Genomic DNA, 19,006 nt, shown 5'->3' on the forward strand with positions numbered 1-19,006 from the left:
TCAATTTGCTATGAGAGTCAATTTAGCATGGATTTTTAGTTCTGGGAATGGCTGTATGTTAAAAACTTTAGATATTTCACCTAAATTTAGCATTTTAAAAGAGAAATATAAATGTTCTGGTGAACCATGTGAAATCCCGGAAAATTTATCCATAGTGATAAAAAGTGACCGTTGTTTTCCATTTTGCCATAATTAAAATTGTAGATAGTTTACTTGGGTCTCAAAAAAGTAAAATAGCATAAACATCACAGTCATGATAAATTTCAATACTCTCAACTGTGATAGAAATAATCATAAAATAAAAACTAAGTGTAGCCTCTTCTGTGATAACTACCTTAAAAAACAACAACAACAACAACAAAAAAAAAACTACTGTCTTTGGTACTACTGAGAGAGAAGGAGGAGGTCATCTTATTCTGTGATAGCATAAATGAAGAAGACCAACATGTTCAAGGCAGAAGAAAATATTAGCTATCTTTCATATAACATGTTCATTACTAATGAATGACTTACTTGTAAGACATTAATTTGTCTTCGTTTTAAAATTTGTTTCAAAACATTGGATTAAATATTTAAAAATATTTTTGCCATAAAGTGAAAGAGAAGACAGGGATTAGTTATAAAGAACGTAAAGAAAATTTCCCAAAGAGGTTTAATATTTCAAATTATTGCACATAGAGACGCATGGATAGATGCCATCTTTTGGCAATTTATGAAGCTAATTAATTGATGATTCATAAGGGGTAAGTTAATTTATACATTTACTGTCACATTGATGATATATGTAGACAAGATAGCCTTAAACCTATGAAATGAGGATATTTAAAGATATTTTATTTTCAGAATTGTAAGTTTTAAAAACGAATTTATTCATACAAGTCTACATAACATTTTGACGATGTCACATTTTTCTAAGCTATTCAAAGATCTTACAACCATTGAGCATTGGCTATTTTTAAATTAATTGAGCAATAGCATTTAAGAATAGACTATTTCAAAAATAGAGCATTATCTGTTCTTTGTACATGAATCTGACATTATTTATCCGAATGACCAGAGTGTATGTTTAGTGTTTTTGTCCCAGAAATGCAATCAGTGCACATTTCTCTTCTAGTCCCCTGGGTTTATGGGCTAAGGAGAGCCTTTAATCACAAGAAAGTTCATGACTCTCACTTAATCAAACTTTCAACTTTTTAAAAAACTTTCTAATTAAATTAATTAGTTTGTTTCATAGCTTACAAGAGGAGTTACTTTTGTGATGAGAATGAGACGCCTGGGGTTTCTGAAAATAGTAATTTACCAAAAATCCCCTAGACTTTTAGGCTCTTCCATTTCACAGATTGCCCACTGAAATTATCCCTGGGGGCAATTATGTGGCAAAACGTGTTAAAGACCAGTGCTTCTCAAACCTTGTGTGTGTACAAATCACTACAAATCCTGGTACCATGAAGATTCTGATTCCATAGGCACGGGGCAGGGCTGAGATTCTGCTGTTCTAATAATTTCTTAAGGGCCTGCTCATCTGAGGACCACATATTTAGGGGCAAGGCTATAGATTATGTAAGGTTACAAATCCAAATTGCTGTCACAGTTATTAACAAGACTCATAAGAGGACATTGTTTCAGAGTATTGATTACAAATCCCAAAATATTCATGCTCAAATGGGGTATTTTTTTGAATATAACAATCTTAATTTTTTTTTTCTATTGCTCAATGTAGCTTTATGCATAATTGAGTCCAGTTTCTTCATATTATAGTTGAGGCCAGTGAGGGTCGAGGAAGTTTAATATATGCCCAAGGTCATACAGCTAGAAGCAAGGTGTGCACTAGAATCCTGAAACTCTGACTACCATTTCAGTAAAGAAACCTTAACTTCTTTGGCATTTCCATTTGTTATATTCTCCCTGACACAAAACCTAAGCTTGAGTCAATAATGATTAGAATTTCACCTTTTGATCCTCACAATAGTTTAAATGATAGCAGTATCTGTGGACTCACTGAATTTCCTAACAGCTAAAACTCACAGTAGGCAACTATCTCCTACAATAACACGGGTATTCACACATCTTTCTTCAAGAATGTGCTTGCAGTTTTATTATGGACATTTTGTTCCTTAATTTTGAGAACCTGGGGAGAAAGGTGGGCAGAGAAATGAATGGGTCATTAGTTAAAAGTCAAGGGTTGAATTCGCAAAAGGTTGTGGCAAAGTAAGCCACAAATGGGAAAGAGTGAAGGGCATCAATATTGATCTTGCCTCTCATCTTTCCCTCTCTCTTCTTGCTTGCAGGTTTCTATTGTGTAGTCTCTCAAACAAAGCCGACTTTATTTATGGTGTGACTGATTTAACACTACTGAACCAGTCCATCATCTGCTAATTTGGTCCAATTAAAAACTGGTCACAGGGAAAACCCTGGGAATTAAGCTCATTTAGAAACACAACTTCTGATTCGTTTATGTCTTGCTCATTTATATCTCCTAAAGGACACATTTCAGGGAGTTGATTTAAAGAGGTGGTTCTTTCTAGCTTCTGAGTTTCTTTGACCCCTTTTGGTTGCGTCCATGAAGAAAGTGCATTTCTGCTTCTCTCCCTTCCTAAGGCTATTGTTAAAAAATTCTAAAGAGGCTTACCTAAGATTTCCTGCCATCCAGAATTAGAAAAATCCCACTAAACAGCTAGAGTCACCATTTATAAAGTACGTACGCATTGCATGGACTTACCCTAACATGATTGCTTTCTGACTTAATCCTTACAACTCTCACAGTTAAGTACTATTATCCCCGTTTTGCAGTTGAGGAGGCTTTAGATTTAAACTTTCAAGTAAATCATCAAATATTATGAAACAAGAAGCGACAGCTATGCTATTTGCACCAAGAGCGGCCTGATGTCAGTGTCAGCACTGCTACCCACCAAGCTCTACTGAGATCTATACCTAGACCAAGTAAAAACTCTGAACAACAACAACAAAATTTACTTCCTCCACTTCTTTTTCCTTCTTTGCAACACAAGTTCTTGCAGGCAGGTAGGTGTTCCACTCCCTATATTTAGCCTCTCCCACGCCCTCTGCAATTTTTCCCTTTTGCTGCTGGAAGCGTCAGAGATTGCTACTGCAGCTGGTGAGTGGGCAGGTGCAGCCACCATCTGCTCTAGGAGTCCAAACGCGCCGAAGAACCTCGCACCCAGGACCCGGCCCTGGCACCACGAATTCCAGAACGTGCCGGGGACGCGGCTCACCCCGCCCCCTCGCGGCGGCGATTGGCCGAACCCCGCCGGAGGGCTCGGCCCCGATTCACCAAGGCGGTCGTCTCCCCTGCAAGTTCGGGCGAGACGTCTGGAAGGAGGTGAGACCCGCCGGGGGCGAGCGCAAGGGGGCTTCAGCTCTTCCTGCCCGAAGGGTCCTTGAGAAGCCTGTTTGTTTTTCCCGGCGCTTGTCTCCACCCATCTCCTTCTCCGATTGGCCGAGCCTGGGGGGCGGCTGTGTTTCCATTGGCCGGGGGGCGGTGTCTGTCCCTGGCCGCGGTGGGGGCGGGGCCTCCGTCGCGCTGAGCTTGCCCTTGTGTCTGCCGCTCCGTAGAGCCGCCGCCGCCGCCGCCGCCGCTGCTGTCTGCCCTGCCAGGACCGCGAGACACCCCGGGCGCGAGCGGCGGTGCCGCCGGCTTGCCCCGCTCCCCCAGCCCTTCCCCTCCGCGACCCGCCCGCGCCTCCTCCGACACCCCGGCACCCCTGCACCACCTGCTCGGGCAGCCCCGCCGTGCGCGCCGAGAGGAAGGCAAGCTCCGAACCCCCGCCCGGCAGACGGGCTGTCACGGCTGCACCGCCGGCGGGCGGAGGAGGAGGAGAAGAAACTCTTTCGCCCAGCGACACCCCGTTCTGCGGGCGCTTCGCCGCCGCCGCTTCTGCCGCCGCGGATCCGCGTCCGCGGGTTCGAGCACCGCAGCGCCGGGGACGGCGGGTCCGGCGGGCGCCGGGAGGAGGACCCCCGCGGAGCCCCGCGCCCTCGCGCCGCGCTCGCCAGCGTCTCCGCGGCCCCTCGCTCCTTCCCCAGCCCCTCAGAGAAGGGACCATGATTTGGAAACGCAGCGCCGTCCTCCGCTTCTACAGCGTCTGCGGGCTCCTGCTGCAAGGTAACCCCCGCCCCGCCGCGGGGAGCGGCAACTTCTCGCCCGTTCCTCACCCTCCCCATTCCGCCCCGCGGTTCCCCTCTCCCCGCCCCGGCCCCCCTGTCCCCAGCGATCTCCACCCCCTCCCCCTCCTCTCCGGTGCGGCAGGGGGCAGTGGCCGTTTGCACCAGCCCCTCGGATTTCTGAGGCTGGCCCGGCCCTGCCTCCCCGGCAGCCAGCCCCTTGCGCGGCACCTTTCGCCTTTCCATTCACCTGAGCTGCCTTCATCTCACTCCATCCCCGCCGGCATCCGCCTCCCACGCCTTGTGGCTGGCAACTTGTGCCTCTCTCAACATTCCACGCTCGCGACAGCCCCCACCAGCCACCTCCCACATCACGCTCCTGACCGACCCTCTCCATGTCTTGTCATCTCTCTAACCTCCCCCTTTTCGGGTCGTCTTTTCTTTTCCCCGCTCTTCCCACCACCATCACATCCGTGTGTCTTTAAAAAGTGTGTGAGAGCCTGGGAGCGAGCTACCAAGACGTGGAGAGCAGCGTTAGCGGCGGCGGCGGCACCGTGTGCATGGCAATAACATCCCCGGGGGGGAAATGTGTTGTGAGACGTGTCATTCACCTAGGAAGAGAGAGGAGACTCTGTCTGGGATTTAAAAACAAAGAAAGAAAAATAGAATAAGAAAAATGAATGAATGAATAAACCAAGAAATTAAGAAAGGGGAGAAAAGAAAAAAAAAAAATTAAAAGACCCAAACCCACTTTATCGACACATTGACTTTTTGTTATTCAGTCTGTGTCTTTTCTTTTCTTTTTTTTTTTAACCAAAGAATTTTTTTTGACCTAGCAGTTATTTTACTGCTAAGAGATTTTCACTTAGATTTCCTACCTCTCCATCCTCTCCCTGCCGCTTCTTTCCGTAATTAATATTATTCTTTCACGTGAAATTTAAGAACCCCTGTGACCGCAGTGGAGGGAAGCCGCACAAAACGCTGTTATTATGCAAATCAGTGGTTTTGGATGCCAGGTGGCTAGGGAATCTGGGTTCACTTTTCTCCAGACCCTCCTTTTTGGAGGAGGGCGGGAGGGGGCTGTGTGGAATGGGAGGACGATGCTGATTATGAAATAAATGGCAATGCATAGTATAGGAGTGCATGGAGAGAGGACACTTCGGGTGGTGGAGGAGGTAGAGGCGGCGGCGTGCTAGGGCTGGGTGGGCAGGGGCTGTAAGGCGGAAGATTGTTGCTTTGAAGAGAATAGTATAGGGATGTGGCTTGAGTGTGAGATATAGCAAGGATGGATGGAAAATGATGGTTGATAGAATGTTTTTAAAGCTAGGTGACTAGGTTTTTTTTTTTTTTTTCCTTTGCCTGCCTCTAACCCTTCTGTCATTATTTGCGTATTTGCAGGAAAGATAAGTTGATCAAATTAATTTTTCCCTGGGTAAAAGGGATCTGAAAGTAAGACACACGTAGACTCACTGGCGTGCAAAACCCAATCGGCCTTTGGAGGATTTAAATGAGGTCAATGAACCATCTTTCAGCAAGTTCTTGGAATGCATCCTCTCTCCTGCCCTCCTCCGGGATATAGACTGGGGACCGAATTTTATTTATGCATATTTATGAATGTGAAACAAGAGGCGGTGGGCAGAATTTTCCTGAATTGATTAACTGACCTTATAGAGATATTTCATAGAATATTTTTGCGGTACTTTTGTGTATTTTACAATGGGTATAAATTTCAGATATGTCATGTGTGCCAGAATCCCCGTGAAGGCAGACAGCACATTCTCCCTGCTTACGCCTCCTGGTCCCATTTCTCACCGTTCACACCCCCATCCTCACACAAGTAACTCGGGTCTCTGACACGTTACTTAGGTTTTTAATCCGCGCTGAGGCAATCTCCCAGAGACCCTACTTCACCTCTCTGTAACTTGCATTTCTCAGCTGTGCTGTGCTCTGTGTGTGTGTGTGTGTGTGTGTGTGTGTGTGTATGTGTGTGTGCGCGCGCGCGCGCCAGCGTGCACCGTGTTGGGGGAGTGTGATGTGGGGAAATCAGTTAATTTGGTGATTGCGATGAAAATTCGACACCGCCAGATGTATTTTCCCTGCCAATCTGTGTGTGCTGGCCCCGGCCAGTCAACGCACACACTGCTGGGCTGCTGCGAAATTATTTATTATAGAGCATGTGGGCCATGGACTGCACTTGGGGTCGCCTTCTCTCTTCCTTCAACATTTCCCTGTGAATTGTCTATTCAGTGCAGTGCAAAATAACTGTTTGCTGGTGCCTCTCTCCCAGCTTGGAGGAGGATTTAGTCTTTCTGTACCCGGAGAGATTCCATCAGCAGCATTCAGGCATGGGTCTCTTTTATTGAGTATGTAAACCAGTGATTAAGACAGTGCTGCTTTTTACAGCAGACTGGGGTTGGGGGCGGTGCGGGGAAGGGGTGGGAGTATAGCAGGGAAAATGCACCACTGCAACCAGCAGCAACACCAGCATTAGGTCCAATAAATAAATAAATAAGCGTCCTATACAGCAACCAGGGAAAGAGCACTAGTCCAACCATGTCTGTGGACTTAGGAGCATCTTAGATCAGGTCATATGAATACACTAAAAGAGATAAGAGGATTACAAAAAAAAATAAAAAGAAAAAAGAAAAAAAAAAGGAGGGGGCACAAAGCACCATAGGATTGTCTTCTCATGTTTATGGCTGCCTCACATTTATTCATCAAACACTGCTCCACAAACACATCATACTTTGTTGATACTGTCAGTTTTTGCTCAAACAAATTGCTCATGCCTTCCTTGTCTTAGGCTTGGCTGAAAACATTGCTTCGGGGTTCAGATTTATGTTTCTCCCACTACTCTACCATTTTATTAGGACTTGGTTAGGTTGTAAAATGAAGGCTTTATTTCCTGGACATAGATTAAATACTTAGGAGTCTTTCCTTTCTATGTGCAGGGAGAACAGGGTGTCAGGGGAACTAGTGAGCGACTGATTTTGGCTAGAGGGAGTCTGCCCTGCCTGCTAGTAGTTATGACTAGGCAAATGCTATAGTCAGTCAGTAGCTTCTTTTTTTAGCTTTATCAGCAGTATAGTGATATTCACTTAAGTAATACTAATCAGTTTATTTATCACATATATTACTATAATCTTCCTTGCAGTATACATTATTTAAAGACAAGAAGACTCATTGGAACGTATCTTCTCCACGTTTCTGTGTTTTAACTGACTGTATTTTTTATTGCCACCTTTAGGTATTTTTCTGGGAAGCAAAATCAATTTTCTGGTTTGTTAGCATGTGGGGTGATAAGCCGGTGGGGAGAAGTCAATGATAGAATGAGGTTTTTCTTTTTCTTTTTTTTTTTTTTTAAGGCTTACTTAATTCTCTAACATCTGCCAGTTTGTTTGTCCTCAAACTCATCGTTTCTTCAGGAAATGAATAACAGTTAAATAGAAAATAAACGTATGTTTTTGGCCAAATATTTGTTTGGCCAAAGTATAACTTGTAATGCAGGCCACTTAAATAGCAAAATTTGATTTAGTGTTAAGCTACAATGCATCTTTTCTTAATTTCCCTCATCATAAAAAGAGGAAAATCTGGAGTAAGGGCAAGGGACACATTAGAGAAATGAATTTCTTTGCAAGGATTGCAGAAGCTTGCCACCTGTAACTAAGTCCTCTCTTGGCTATAGAGCAGATCCAGTTCAATTGCTAACCCTTGCTGAAACGTTATCCCTTTTCATGCCTGAGGGGGCACTGCAAAGATGGAGAGAGTACCCTGGGCAGCACAGGAAACAATTCTGGAAAGGGCAATAAAGAAACAAGGGCAAACTATAACAGGAAATAGTCATGCATACATGCATGCAAGAGCTGATTTTGCTGAGAACTGTGTTTACTTTTTGGAATTAGTCATATGCAAAAACACCTCCAACACAGATACTAGGGATTTAGTTTGTGTGTGGGGGTTGGGGGGGAGTTATTTTCCCATGGGGTATTCTGGTAAATTATTTGTTATATTTAGTAAAAATTATATTCAAATTGAATCTCATTGGACGTACATATTACTTGCCTCAGTATGTGTCATGAACCTCACCTTACAATTTTAGAAAGCACATTATAATATATATTATACTTATATATACTTAATGAAATACCTGTGCTTCCTAAAACCATGTCTGTCCAACTCTTTTACCTCTATATGTATTAACTTTAGTCTTGTCAAGCTCATTTCTTATGCCAAATGCAGTTCTTGAAAGATAGTTCACTCACTCCTTCTTTTGATTAACAGAAACTGAAAATTGGAGCCTATGTACTTAAATGCCAACAACTGTGCCTTAAATGGTCAAGCATCAGACAATTGGTAATTAAGAAAATCTTTGCAAATATGAGGAGTGTCTAGACTAGTTTTCTATCAAGATGTGGAAGCTTACTTCATTGTTTTTTCCCATTTCTATAACTACTAGAACTCCAGAAACATAATATGACAAAGCCAAATACCAACTGAAATAATATGTTCTTGTGTCCTTCACTAGAAGATAAGACACTTGAAAACTATTTGTCACACAATTGAATAGTGGTAGAATGTCATTTTTCTTAAAGAAAAAAAATGACTTAAATCACTTAAAGAGCAAAATGGAAGTGCAAAAATGTTGGAAGACATCCTAAGCATGCATTTGAAGGTGGCCATGAATCAACACCAAATGACATCAGTTTTCTCTTTAAGTAATATGAGGGATATCAGTGGCTGAGACAAGTAAACTTTACTATGAAGGATTTGGAGGTACATTAATAGTAGAATATAGACCTAATTGTCACATAGATGTTTTATTTGATCTCGCTGACATACACTCGATGATATTTATTGAGAAATAGTCCTTATCTTATTAGACTTTATGAAATCCATTGGCTAAGTCACCCATTCTATAGCAGTTTAAGTAGCTTGAGGAAGCAGAGAGAAGGAAAATCACAAACCGAGGAAGCAGACTCAAAAACTGAAATCAGGAGCCCTTCGTTGAATTGGTAGATATTGTCTGTTTTACTCGCTTAAATTATTATACTTAAGTTTCCTGAGGGCAAGCCCTGTACCTTATGTATCTGTGCAAATTTCTTATCCTCAGTTTAGCAGATTCATAAACAGTTGTGTTGGATTGAATAGCAGGTATGTCCTAATTACTTCTGATGGAGTTAAATGATCTCTTCTTTTCATAATATGTAAGTACTCATAATTGGTTAAGTCACATGAGTTAATTTTGACATTTTGTAACTTCTATTGACTTATTAAAATTTTCCTATATAAAAGTATCACATAAATAAGATACTTTCATAAATCTTTAAATAAATTCAATCTGATCAGACATTTTTTAACATTTTTCCTACCCATTTTTTTTTTCTTTTCCTTGATTAAAAACCCCAGATACTTTACCTTAGATTAGATCATAAACTAATTTCATAAAAAATGAAGGACATAATTTAAATTTACTCATTTAACCTAAAATATTTAAAAGGACACATTCATTGCCAACATTTTATCTGAAAATGTCAAGCATTTTTGGAGTGCAATTCTGTAGTATCAAGAAAGGCATCTTCTGCAAATTCCTTGTGTAAAGAGGTGGGTGAGGATTAACCTAGAGCTGTGGCAGCTGAAGCCCCCTGCTGTGTGATGATGCAAATGGCATCTCAGGCCTAATGTGCTCTGCAGAGGCAGCAAACTCACAGGAAAGCAGTCATGTGGCATCAGAGTGAAATGGGAAGCCTTTCAGAGCTTGTAGTGGACATAAAACATCCTTTAGCTTTTTATAACCAGAAATGATCCATAGTATTTGTAATCACATGAGCTTATGACAAAGCAAAAGAGAGACCATATATTTTGTTTAGAGATTAATAAATAAATCCTACTAAAACTATCAACATTTTCATCCATGAATGGTGAACATTTAATTTTCTTTTAAACTATCAAGAACAGAGGTCAGTTTAATGAAGATGAATAGCAACATTAAAATAGGATTTCTTTGCTATTTTTTACATGTGTTGGACCTAATAACTGTTGAGCTGGGAAACATTCTGTTATCCAGTTCTTTCTTTAGTAAAGAGTTAGTCCCTTAATCTCATTCTTGTTAGAGCATTTCCTGTGCTATGAGAATATAGTAGTTTCTTTTCAAAATAGGAGTTAACTGTTCAGTGTATGTTCAGTTTATTTTGTGTTGTTAAGTATAATTTGTGTTATATCACATCAGTAGAGAATGTCTCCTATCTGAACAATATTATTTATCACATAGGCAAAGTCATCTGATATGTTCTCTGAAAAAGTAAGAGTTGTAAACCCGTTGTTATACCATTAAAGCCTATCAGATAAAGGGAACTAACGTAGCTTTGTATATTTTGATTCCATTTGCCACAGAACACAAAAAAACTGAAAGTGTTATGCATGCTGATTTTTATTCAAGCAGTGAGCCCAATTGGTCCTGTTAATGTGTTCAATGGATTTCCTTAAACATACATGAAATTGGTTTCATCTTAGAAGTTTGTAGCCTATTTAAAAATTAGTGAAGTAAATACTCTGCTTAAGTAGGGATGAGTTAAATATTAATGTCAAAGTCAGAGATGTAATTATTGAGAAAGGAAATATTCCAGAGTCACTTACTTATGCACATATATACACATTTAAAGTTTGTCATTATTTTTAAAACGGAAGAACATCTTTATTAATTTTGTACTTAGAGTTTAGGGCTTTCAGGGATGTATAATAGAATGAAGAAAAAAGTAAGAATTTGTTTTGTTTTTACTCATTGTGTTCTTTTACTCTTTTAATGAAGATTAGGAATTTTTTTTCAGTAAATTTTCTTGGGCTGCAACAATGATTAACAAGTTTCCCCCTTAACACACACACACACAAGTATTGCAATTAATGGAATAACAATAGGGTTGAGTATTCTGGATCTATTTTTGTGCATATGAAACTGATAATAACTTATTACTACTTGAATAGATACAGAACTAAGTTTGTAAGATCTACTATGGAGAGAGGGGGCCATTAGCTATTCACATTATATTTTAGAGGTCTTTGAAGTAAATATTAAAACAGTCATTATTCAACTTTGGGAATAAATCTTTCTGAGGCAGCAAGTCATTTTCACTTAAATATTTAAATTATCTTTTAGCCATTTCAATGTTGAAGAGGAAGTCCCTGTCTAGTCATGGTTAAGGAGTTATTCCGGGGTTAGATCATGACATCATTACAGATTGTTTAGAAAATAAAAATAGGCATACATTTGATTTCAGGGAAAAAAATCTAAAAGCTAAATGTGATCAAATAGTACAAATAATTTTACATTATAAGAAAACAAAGTCCTTTGAAAAGTCAAATTTAGTTTCTAAAAATTTTACGTATTTTAGGATGGTTAATTTACAGTAAGGATACACTTCCTTTCGAAAGTTGTCCTTGAGAACAGAGTGAGAAAGCACCTTTCCTGACAAGGATGTGCTGCCGTCTGCTAAGTGTATAGCTGTTATATTGATTTGCTGTAATTTATAAAGCCAATTAATTTGTTCTTGTAAAGAAATATTTTTAGCTTTTAGGCTACAATTGCTTGTATTTTAAAATGCAGATGCCTTTCATAATGCTTATTTAAACATCAAGGCTTAAAATCTATAGTGTGTAAAATATGTCCTAATTTTCTTAATAAATTCATATTTTACATTAGCTTGTCCTATATCCCCCATAGGGGAAAATGTCCATGACATTCATAACTTCCGTTCATTCTCATACCTTATGCATCTCTGTTTTTTGATCCGGAGTTATAGGCTTAAGTTTAAGTGAAAGATAATGCATCAGAAATTAGAATATTTATATTTAAAAGCAAATAAAAATATGTAATAAACTTTTTATTTAATTGCCATTTCTTTACTGCTCTCTATTTTATGTGCTGAAGTCTGAATAGTAACTCAGCTTTTTTTATACTCTCCAGGAATATAATATCCCTCCCATTCCCTGCCCATGCTGCCAACTTGAAAGATCCATTAAAATAAATTAATGGGGAATGCAGAATAAAGAAGTGGAATTGTGCTAAAGGATATGTACCAAATATGTATAGCTTGGGTGTTTTTCCTTTCGACCCCCAAGGAGCACACCCCAGTGTTTTAGCAAGGATAAAACGTGTAAGGTGTGTAGAATTGTTTTTATTATTATTATTGCATTTTTGAAAGCTCCATTCCACAGTCTCTTAATAAAAATGGCAAAAAGAAGAGGAAAGGAATGTGAGTCAGCCAGCCAAACACAGAGAAACGCCTGGCAAAGCCGACTAAATTAGCATATGCTAGGCTGAGTATTTCCCTCTGTTGTTACATAATCCCTGTCTAATACAAAATCGGTTCTCATACTTAACCCTTTCAGGAGGTTTCGAGTTCTCCCGCTGTTACATTTTTATTTTGCTTCATTTATTTTCTCATGAATTGTGTAAATCGTTCAAGGCCTTTTAGGTCAAGTTCTTTTTATTCCCTCTCTAGCCTTTCTGTATACAAATGTTCCATTCTGTGTCCAACTTCAGGATTCAAGAGTCAACTTTTCTATAGCTTCCACTGAGAGGATCTAATTAGCATTTTAGTCTCCCTTTACTCATGTGCAGCTTTCTTTAGAAAATGTATTAGTTCTATGAGGTTCCCCTAAGGATTCATAATACTCTAGTTTGTTACATGTACTGTGATATTCAGTGTGACTTAATTATGCACGTGTCCTCATTTCAAAGCCTTTTCAGGGATCATGTGGGATAGAACAGGGGTCTGGCTGTAAGTTCACTGTCATGTATTAATGTGTAGGTGGTATTCAGAGAAGGATGTTTCTGAAGGCAATTATATATCCATGACTCCAATATAGCAAGCAGTTACTCACATTCTGCACTTACTAGTGCCCAGCCAAGGCAGAATTAAATTCACCATTGTGATATATAATAAAGTGTCTGTTATTTCTAAATAACAGATACTGCTCTAGGAATGAAATAAAATAATGACTGAAAATGTGTATCCCCTACCCTGAATAGAGATTGTTCCTTTCACTTTCCCAAACAAAAAGAAGAATCAGAAATTGTTCCTCAGTCAATACTCTATTCCTTAACTAGCCCATTAACATATTTTGCTATGGTGGGATCTTGAAGTTTTGCTGGTTTTTATGTGAGGCTATAGATATTTAGGCAGTATTAATTGCCTGCAGTCTTTATGGACTGCCAAATGTCAGTGCATTGCCAAATTTGAGACATTTTGTTTTTGGGTTTTAATTTAGATGCAATTTGAATACTGGTAAGAATAGAGAGTATAGAGAGACACTGAACTCAACAGAGAGAGGCAGACATCTTTTTCTTAAAGAGACTTTATTTGTGGAGAGATTCCTACCAGAATTGACTGGTTTTGTATGTGTTATCATACAAACTTTCACATTCTTCTATATTACATGAGTTTCAGAGTGTATTTATATTAATTATACCCTTTGACTTACTCTGTGTCTTATGTGGTAAAGAGGAGGCAGACATCTTTTTCTTAAAGAGACTTTATTTGCGGAGAGATTCCTACAAGAATTGACTGGTTTAGTATGTGTTATCATACAAACTATCACATTCTCCTTTATTACATGAGTTTGAGAGTACGTTTATATTAATTATAACCTTTGACTTTCTCTGTGTCTTATGTGGTAAAAAAAATGTGGTTTAATTTGTAACTGCAACTTGTGTCTTTTATTCTTTCATTTATGCATATGGCAATAAAAATATTTTATAAGCTGATATAATAAATTTTTTTGACATTTTTTGTTTGATTATTTTGTACAATAGCATAATTTTTGAAGCTATAGTTTTAGTAGACAAAAGAATGCCATCTGCCCTCTATTGATTATTTTAAGCATTTATGTCTTCTTAGTTCATGAGAGAACTGAGCATTTGATTTTGTCTATTCTATGATCTATAGAAATCTTTGTATATTATTGCTATAGTGTTTTGAAGGTTATGTGTTTATCTGCCTGTCTCCTCTAGTGGACAGTAAGCCCCTAGTGTACAGGGATGAAGTCTTAGGCTTCATTATATTTCAATTGCCTAATCAAATGTCTGGTCTGTGTCTTAAAAAAAAAATGTTTTCATTGCACTGATTGATTAGTTTTCTTCTAATAGATTTCTTCTTGACACAACTCTTTAATTGGATCCAGATAATATTTAAGTATTTACATTATAACTGCCAAAATGCAAATACAGTATTCCAAGTAGAATAAATATTTTCAGTGACTTTTCATTTGCATGTAATATATAGGAAGAAGACAGAAATGCACCCCAGGAAACAAAAAGAATTCTAAATAATGGTGTACCTCACAAAATATGAATTCATTGCTTTCAGTCAGGTCAATCAGTTCAAATATGCACTGTAAACATTTGTTTGAATCTTCCTGATTTCTTTGGGTATTTTAACCCCTTATCTTTTATCTGCTTTCTAAAGATTTTATCTCTAGCTTTAAAAATATTCCTGATGATGACTTTGGCTAAATGTGAAGCCACATTATCCTTGTTGTTCTACTTTGAGTAGCTGGCATTTCCGGATAAATGTATAAACAAAGAGGAATTACAAGCTGACCTTGATCCACCAGATTATGTGTGGACTGACCTGCTTTTTTTACTGCCAAGCTACAGAGTAGAGGATCTCTGATTAGTCCCTGAAGTAAAGATTCAGGATGCATTTTTCTCAGTTAACTGGAAGAGATTCTGTCAGTATTATTTAAAAGTTCTAAATACTGGTCTGTGTTTTTAGTGAGTAGTTATTTATGCTTATGCAATTGATGACACATATTTGCTGTGATTGAATTTGATTTTTTTTTTTGCATTAGAAAGACAGAGGTAGGATGGAAATATTATATGCTTTTTAAAGAAAATTTAAATATAGTTATTGGAAAGCCAAAACCAAGGGAGAAAAGACTGTACAATTTGTAGTGACTGTATTTTCACATAAGTGTTTTAAGAATACTTTTTCTAAAAAATCCCAGTGAAATGTGGCTTTTCTTAAAAGTCATATAGTTTTTCTTCATATTTTAAAAATCAATTTCCCTGATGTCTTTTGGATTTTTGACTGTTTCGTGACTCTTAGCATTTGAAAAGATATTTTTAACTAGGCTAACTTAAGATTTACCTGAATGCCAGTTGCTGAAATCACTCTAACATCCTCACAGAGAAATATGTATTCTGTGAATAAATGTCCAACGAAGATAAACTAGCTCAATTTATTAAGGTTCTTGCCACTTTAAACAGCTGATATTAAGAATTATATTCTCTCAAAGCTTCTATTAGCACCCAGTCTTGCTATATATTATAACATGTCCGTATGTTTCTATAGCTGCAGAATAAACCTTCTTTTTGAATGTGGCTTCTGTTTGGCCCCTGCTGATCAACTTTCCAGAGACTAGTGAATTAAAGGGAAGGTAGTTTTTGTTGAAATTTTTGTTGGAAGCAATTTTTGTTGACTATTTTACTGTTGCAATGAAGCATTATTTAATATGTTACTGAATTTATTCATTATATTGAGGATTTTCCTGTAAACCTATTATTAGATATGACATATTTTAAGTTTTTGTGTGTAACCACATAGTATCTAAAACTGGAAATTTGAAGAAAAATTATACCTTCTTATTTCTCAAGACTGTTAGTTATAATGATTCACTCAGAAATTGAATATCAGTTTGTTATAAGAAAGAAAATCCTTTACCTGATACTTTACGTGCTAAATCATTTCAGACTAACGTTCTTGTCCAGAGACATCAAATTAAACACAATATTTGTAATATATATCAAATGAATATCATACTGAGAGTACTTGTTTTACAGACAGAGTATTGTACAAAAGGTATTGACTTTACAGTAAGATTTCATGGAAAGATTTAGAAAATTGCATGTTCAACAATATTTACAAACATTTTAAAAATCAAGTGAAAGTTATAGAGCATAGTTTTATGTTCACTGGTTTGCTTTTTTATTAACATACAAATTCTATGAATGGGGTAAAACTAATGGTGTTACCATTTAGTAACTTCATTTCTCCATATCATTTCCTTCCATGAAATTTCCAATGCCACGATGAAAGTATTACTAGAGAGATAAGAAGTGCGTAGTATTTTAGAGGTCTGATGGAAATCACTAAAGTCAGATTTATCTTAAACTTTGTCTTGCTTTATTCAATTTTACTGACTGTACATATATAGACTATCAAGAAAGCAGAACATGCTATCCCTGAAGTCTGTGACAACATAAAAGTACATGTTTTAATAAAACATGTATCCTCCATGGGTATGGACAGGCTGGGGAGATAAGTATATTTTATCATTTGGTCTAACTATACGGTAAAAGTAAATTCCATGAGGCATTAGGGATATTTCCTCCCAGGAAGTCTCATCACCTAGTCATACCATGTTGGAGTATAGAGGTGGATTAGCAATAGAGGAATGGGGCAGAACACAAGAAGACATGGTCACATTGTGGTTCTTGTAGAAGTGGTAGTGAGATTGGCAGCGGGGAGGCCTTCTATTTTGTGGTGAGAGTTCTTTATTCTGTAAAGGGAGGAGCTATCAATGAACTAATTCAAAATTTGATTTTGGAAGTGCCTTGTAGCAGTAAGACATGATGGTAGGAAGCCAGAGATCTAAGTTCTCGTGCAAGTCATGCCACTGTCTCACAGGCCTTGAGCAAGTTACTTCTCTTGCAGCTGAATTTTTTCAGCTGTAGACTGAGAGGTTGGAACCACATCCATTCTTTGGTGATGTAGAAGAAACTTATGGATGATTATAAACTGTAGAAATGGCATTTTTCTTTTTCCTTTCCACCTAAAGATGTTTTATAACATAGTGCAACATAAACTGCATGCTCTTAAAATAACGTTTACTAAAATTTGACTTTTTGTATCCATCTATGCATCGTTTAGTGCTTAAGGTTTTTACAAATGTAAACAGACTTTTTATTTTGATATATGTGCCTCTATAAATTTCAGGGCTTTTCTTTCTCTGTCAGTGAAGCTTATGAAGTACTTTTGTAGTCATCATCCTGAATTTTGAGCCATACATACTTTTCTCACAAAATCACATCCATAGATCAACTCTGCAAATTAGGAAACTGTTTTTCTTGTTGGTCATTTTTATTATTAGGAAGTGGACTGGATTAGGTTTTTCAATTTTGAGTATGATTGTATATTTCTGTGTATTTAATGTACTTGTAAAATTTCTATGGTCATTTTATTCTTCATAGCCTTTGTTTTTTTTAATCATAACTTATTCGTTGATTCATCTTTCAACAAATACCTATTTGAAGGCAGAGTTTTACAGTGCTGGAAATATAAATGAACAAGATGAAAACAATCTCTACCCTTATGGAATTTACAGTCTAGTGGTGGCCACATAATAAACAAAACAAAATATGTAACACCTTTCCTTTTTTTTTTTTTTTTTTTTGCTTTTTTGAGGTAGAGTCTTTCTCTGTCACCCAGGCTTGAGTGCAGTGGCGTGATCTTGGCTCACTGCAACCTCTGCATTCCGAGTTCTAGTAATTCTCGTGCCTCAGCTTCCCATGTAGCTGGGACTACAGGCGTGCACCACCATGCTGGCTAATTTTTGTATTTTTAGTAGAGACAGGGTTTCCCCATGTTGGCAAGGCTGGTCTGGATCTCCTGGCCTCATGTAATCCACCCAGCTGGATCTCCCAAAGTGTTGGGATTTCAGGGGTGAGCCCCTATGCCCAACCTGTAATGCCTTTCTGAATTAATATTAGAAATTTTATTTTTATAGTAATATCTTTTCAACAGCAACAGAATGTAGATGTATCAATGAGGTTGTGAAATCGCTGGTTTACAACAATGGTGTAAACTTCACTGGGCTTTTTAAATTTAAGATTAAAGAGCTCTCATTTCCTCCAATCGTTTATCCTGAAAATGTTCTCAGTATGATGCCAGTTTCTTTTTTATTATTATTATTATTAATACAACTTGGAAGAACCAGACAAGTGAACAAGAAATATTCAAGCATTTTCTATTCTAACTGATTTGTTCGAGAGGATGATTCATTTAATTTCATAAAGGCTCAGTGGGCCAGAACAGTAGATGACCAGGTCAGCAGAGGGAATGTAGAGGAGAAGAGGTCTGTGAGAAGGATCTATGTAACAAGCAACAATATTTAGTTTTTTAGAGCTGGAGTTCTGCTTGAGCAATTCTGATGTTAACAGCGACATTCATTTAAAGAGCTCCTGATGCCTCGGGGAAAACATTTTTAAAGTGTCCTATCTAGAAACAATGCTCCTTATACTGTGTCATATATATTAAAAATCCCTCCCTTGCTTATATTACAATACATCATGCTTGGTTAAAACCTGTACTGACATAGTTTAGCTTTTTGAAAGTGTCATTTTAGTGTTGTTGCTGAAACCCTTCTTCCTGTTCAGTATAGTTGAAGTATTAGCCGCCTGGTCAGCAAAGCTGAAGAATAGAGATACCAATTAAGAACTTTAAAAATGAAATGAATTTTATAAACAATTATTTAAAACATTGGAGAGAAACACATCATAGGAACCAGCTACAAATATTCTTAGTGTCATTATTTCACTTCCTTTAATATTTAACTTTGATGACCCCAAGATGGGAATATCACATTTCTAACAGATTGTATGGTATTTTTGAATATTACTATTTATTACTAGTGATATCGCTGGAATGTATGATGTACATGTTTCAGTAGATAAGCTAACTCTTTGTAATTTTTTATATATACTTTGGAAATCATAATAATGGTGGACTAGCATTTATAATAGTTCTGCTTAGAGACTTACTTATTTGGATTACACACAGTAATACAGAACACTGTTAGAAAAACTTTCCTTACCCATTCACTTTAATTT

The 19,006-nt window shown here is 37.9% G+C and overlaps 1 protein-coding gene across 3 annotated transcripts in view; it reads left to right on the forward strand.

Annotated features, from left to right (window-relative positions):
* Positions 1-3,543: 3,543 nt before the first annotated feature.
* The window catches only part of CADM2 (cell adhesion molecule 2), a 1,054,563-nt gene continuing 1,039,100 nt past the window's right edge, over positions 3,544-19,006 (forward strand). For 2 of the 3 annotated variants that reach the window (XM_074389151.1, XM_003928313.4), the window contains exon 1: positions 3,544-4,123. In XM_074389151.1, coding sequence (XP_074245252.1) covers positions 4,063-4,123 — 61 coding nt within the window. In that variant the 5' untranslated portion in view covers positions 3,544-4,062. The remainder of the gene's footprint in view (positions 4,124-19,006) is intronic. The other variant, XM_003928312.4, reaches the window with a different exon arrangement.

The sequence above is a fragment of the Saimiri boliviensis genome, chromosome 18 (assembly GCF_048565385.1).
Source record: "Saimiri boliviensis isolate mSaiBol1 chromosome 18, mSaiBol1.pri, whole genome shotgun sequence".
Taxonomy (NCBI): Eukaryota; Metazoa; Chordata; class Mammalia; order Primates; family Cebidae; genus Saimiri; species Saimiri boliviensis.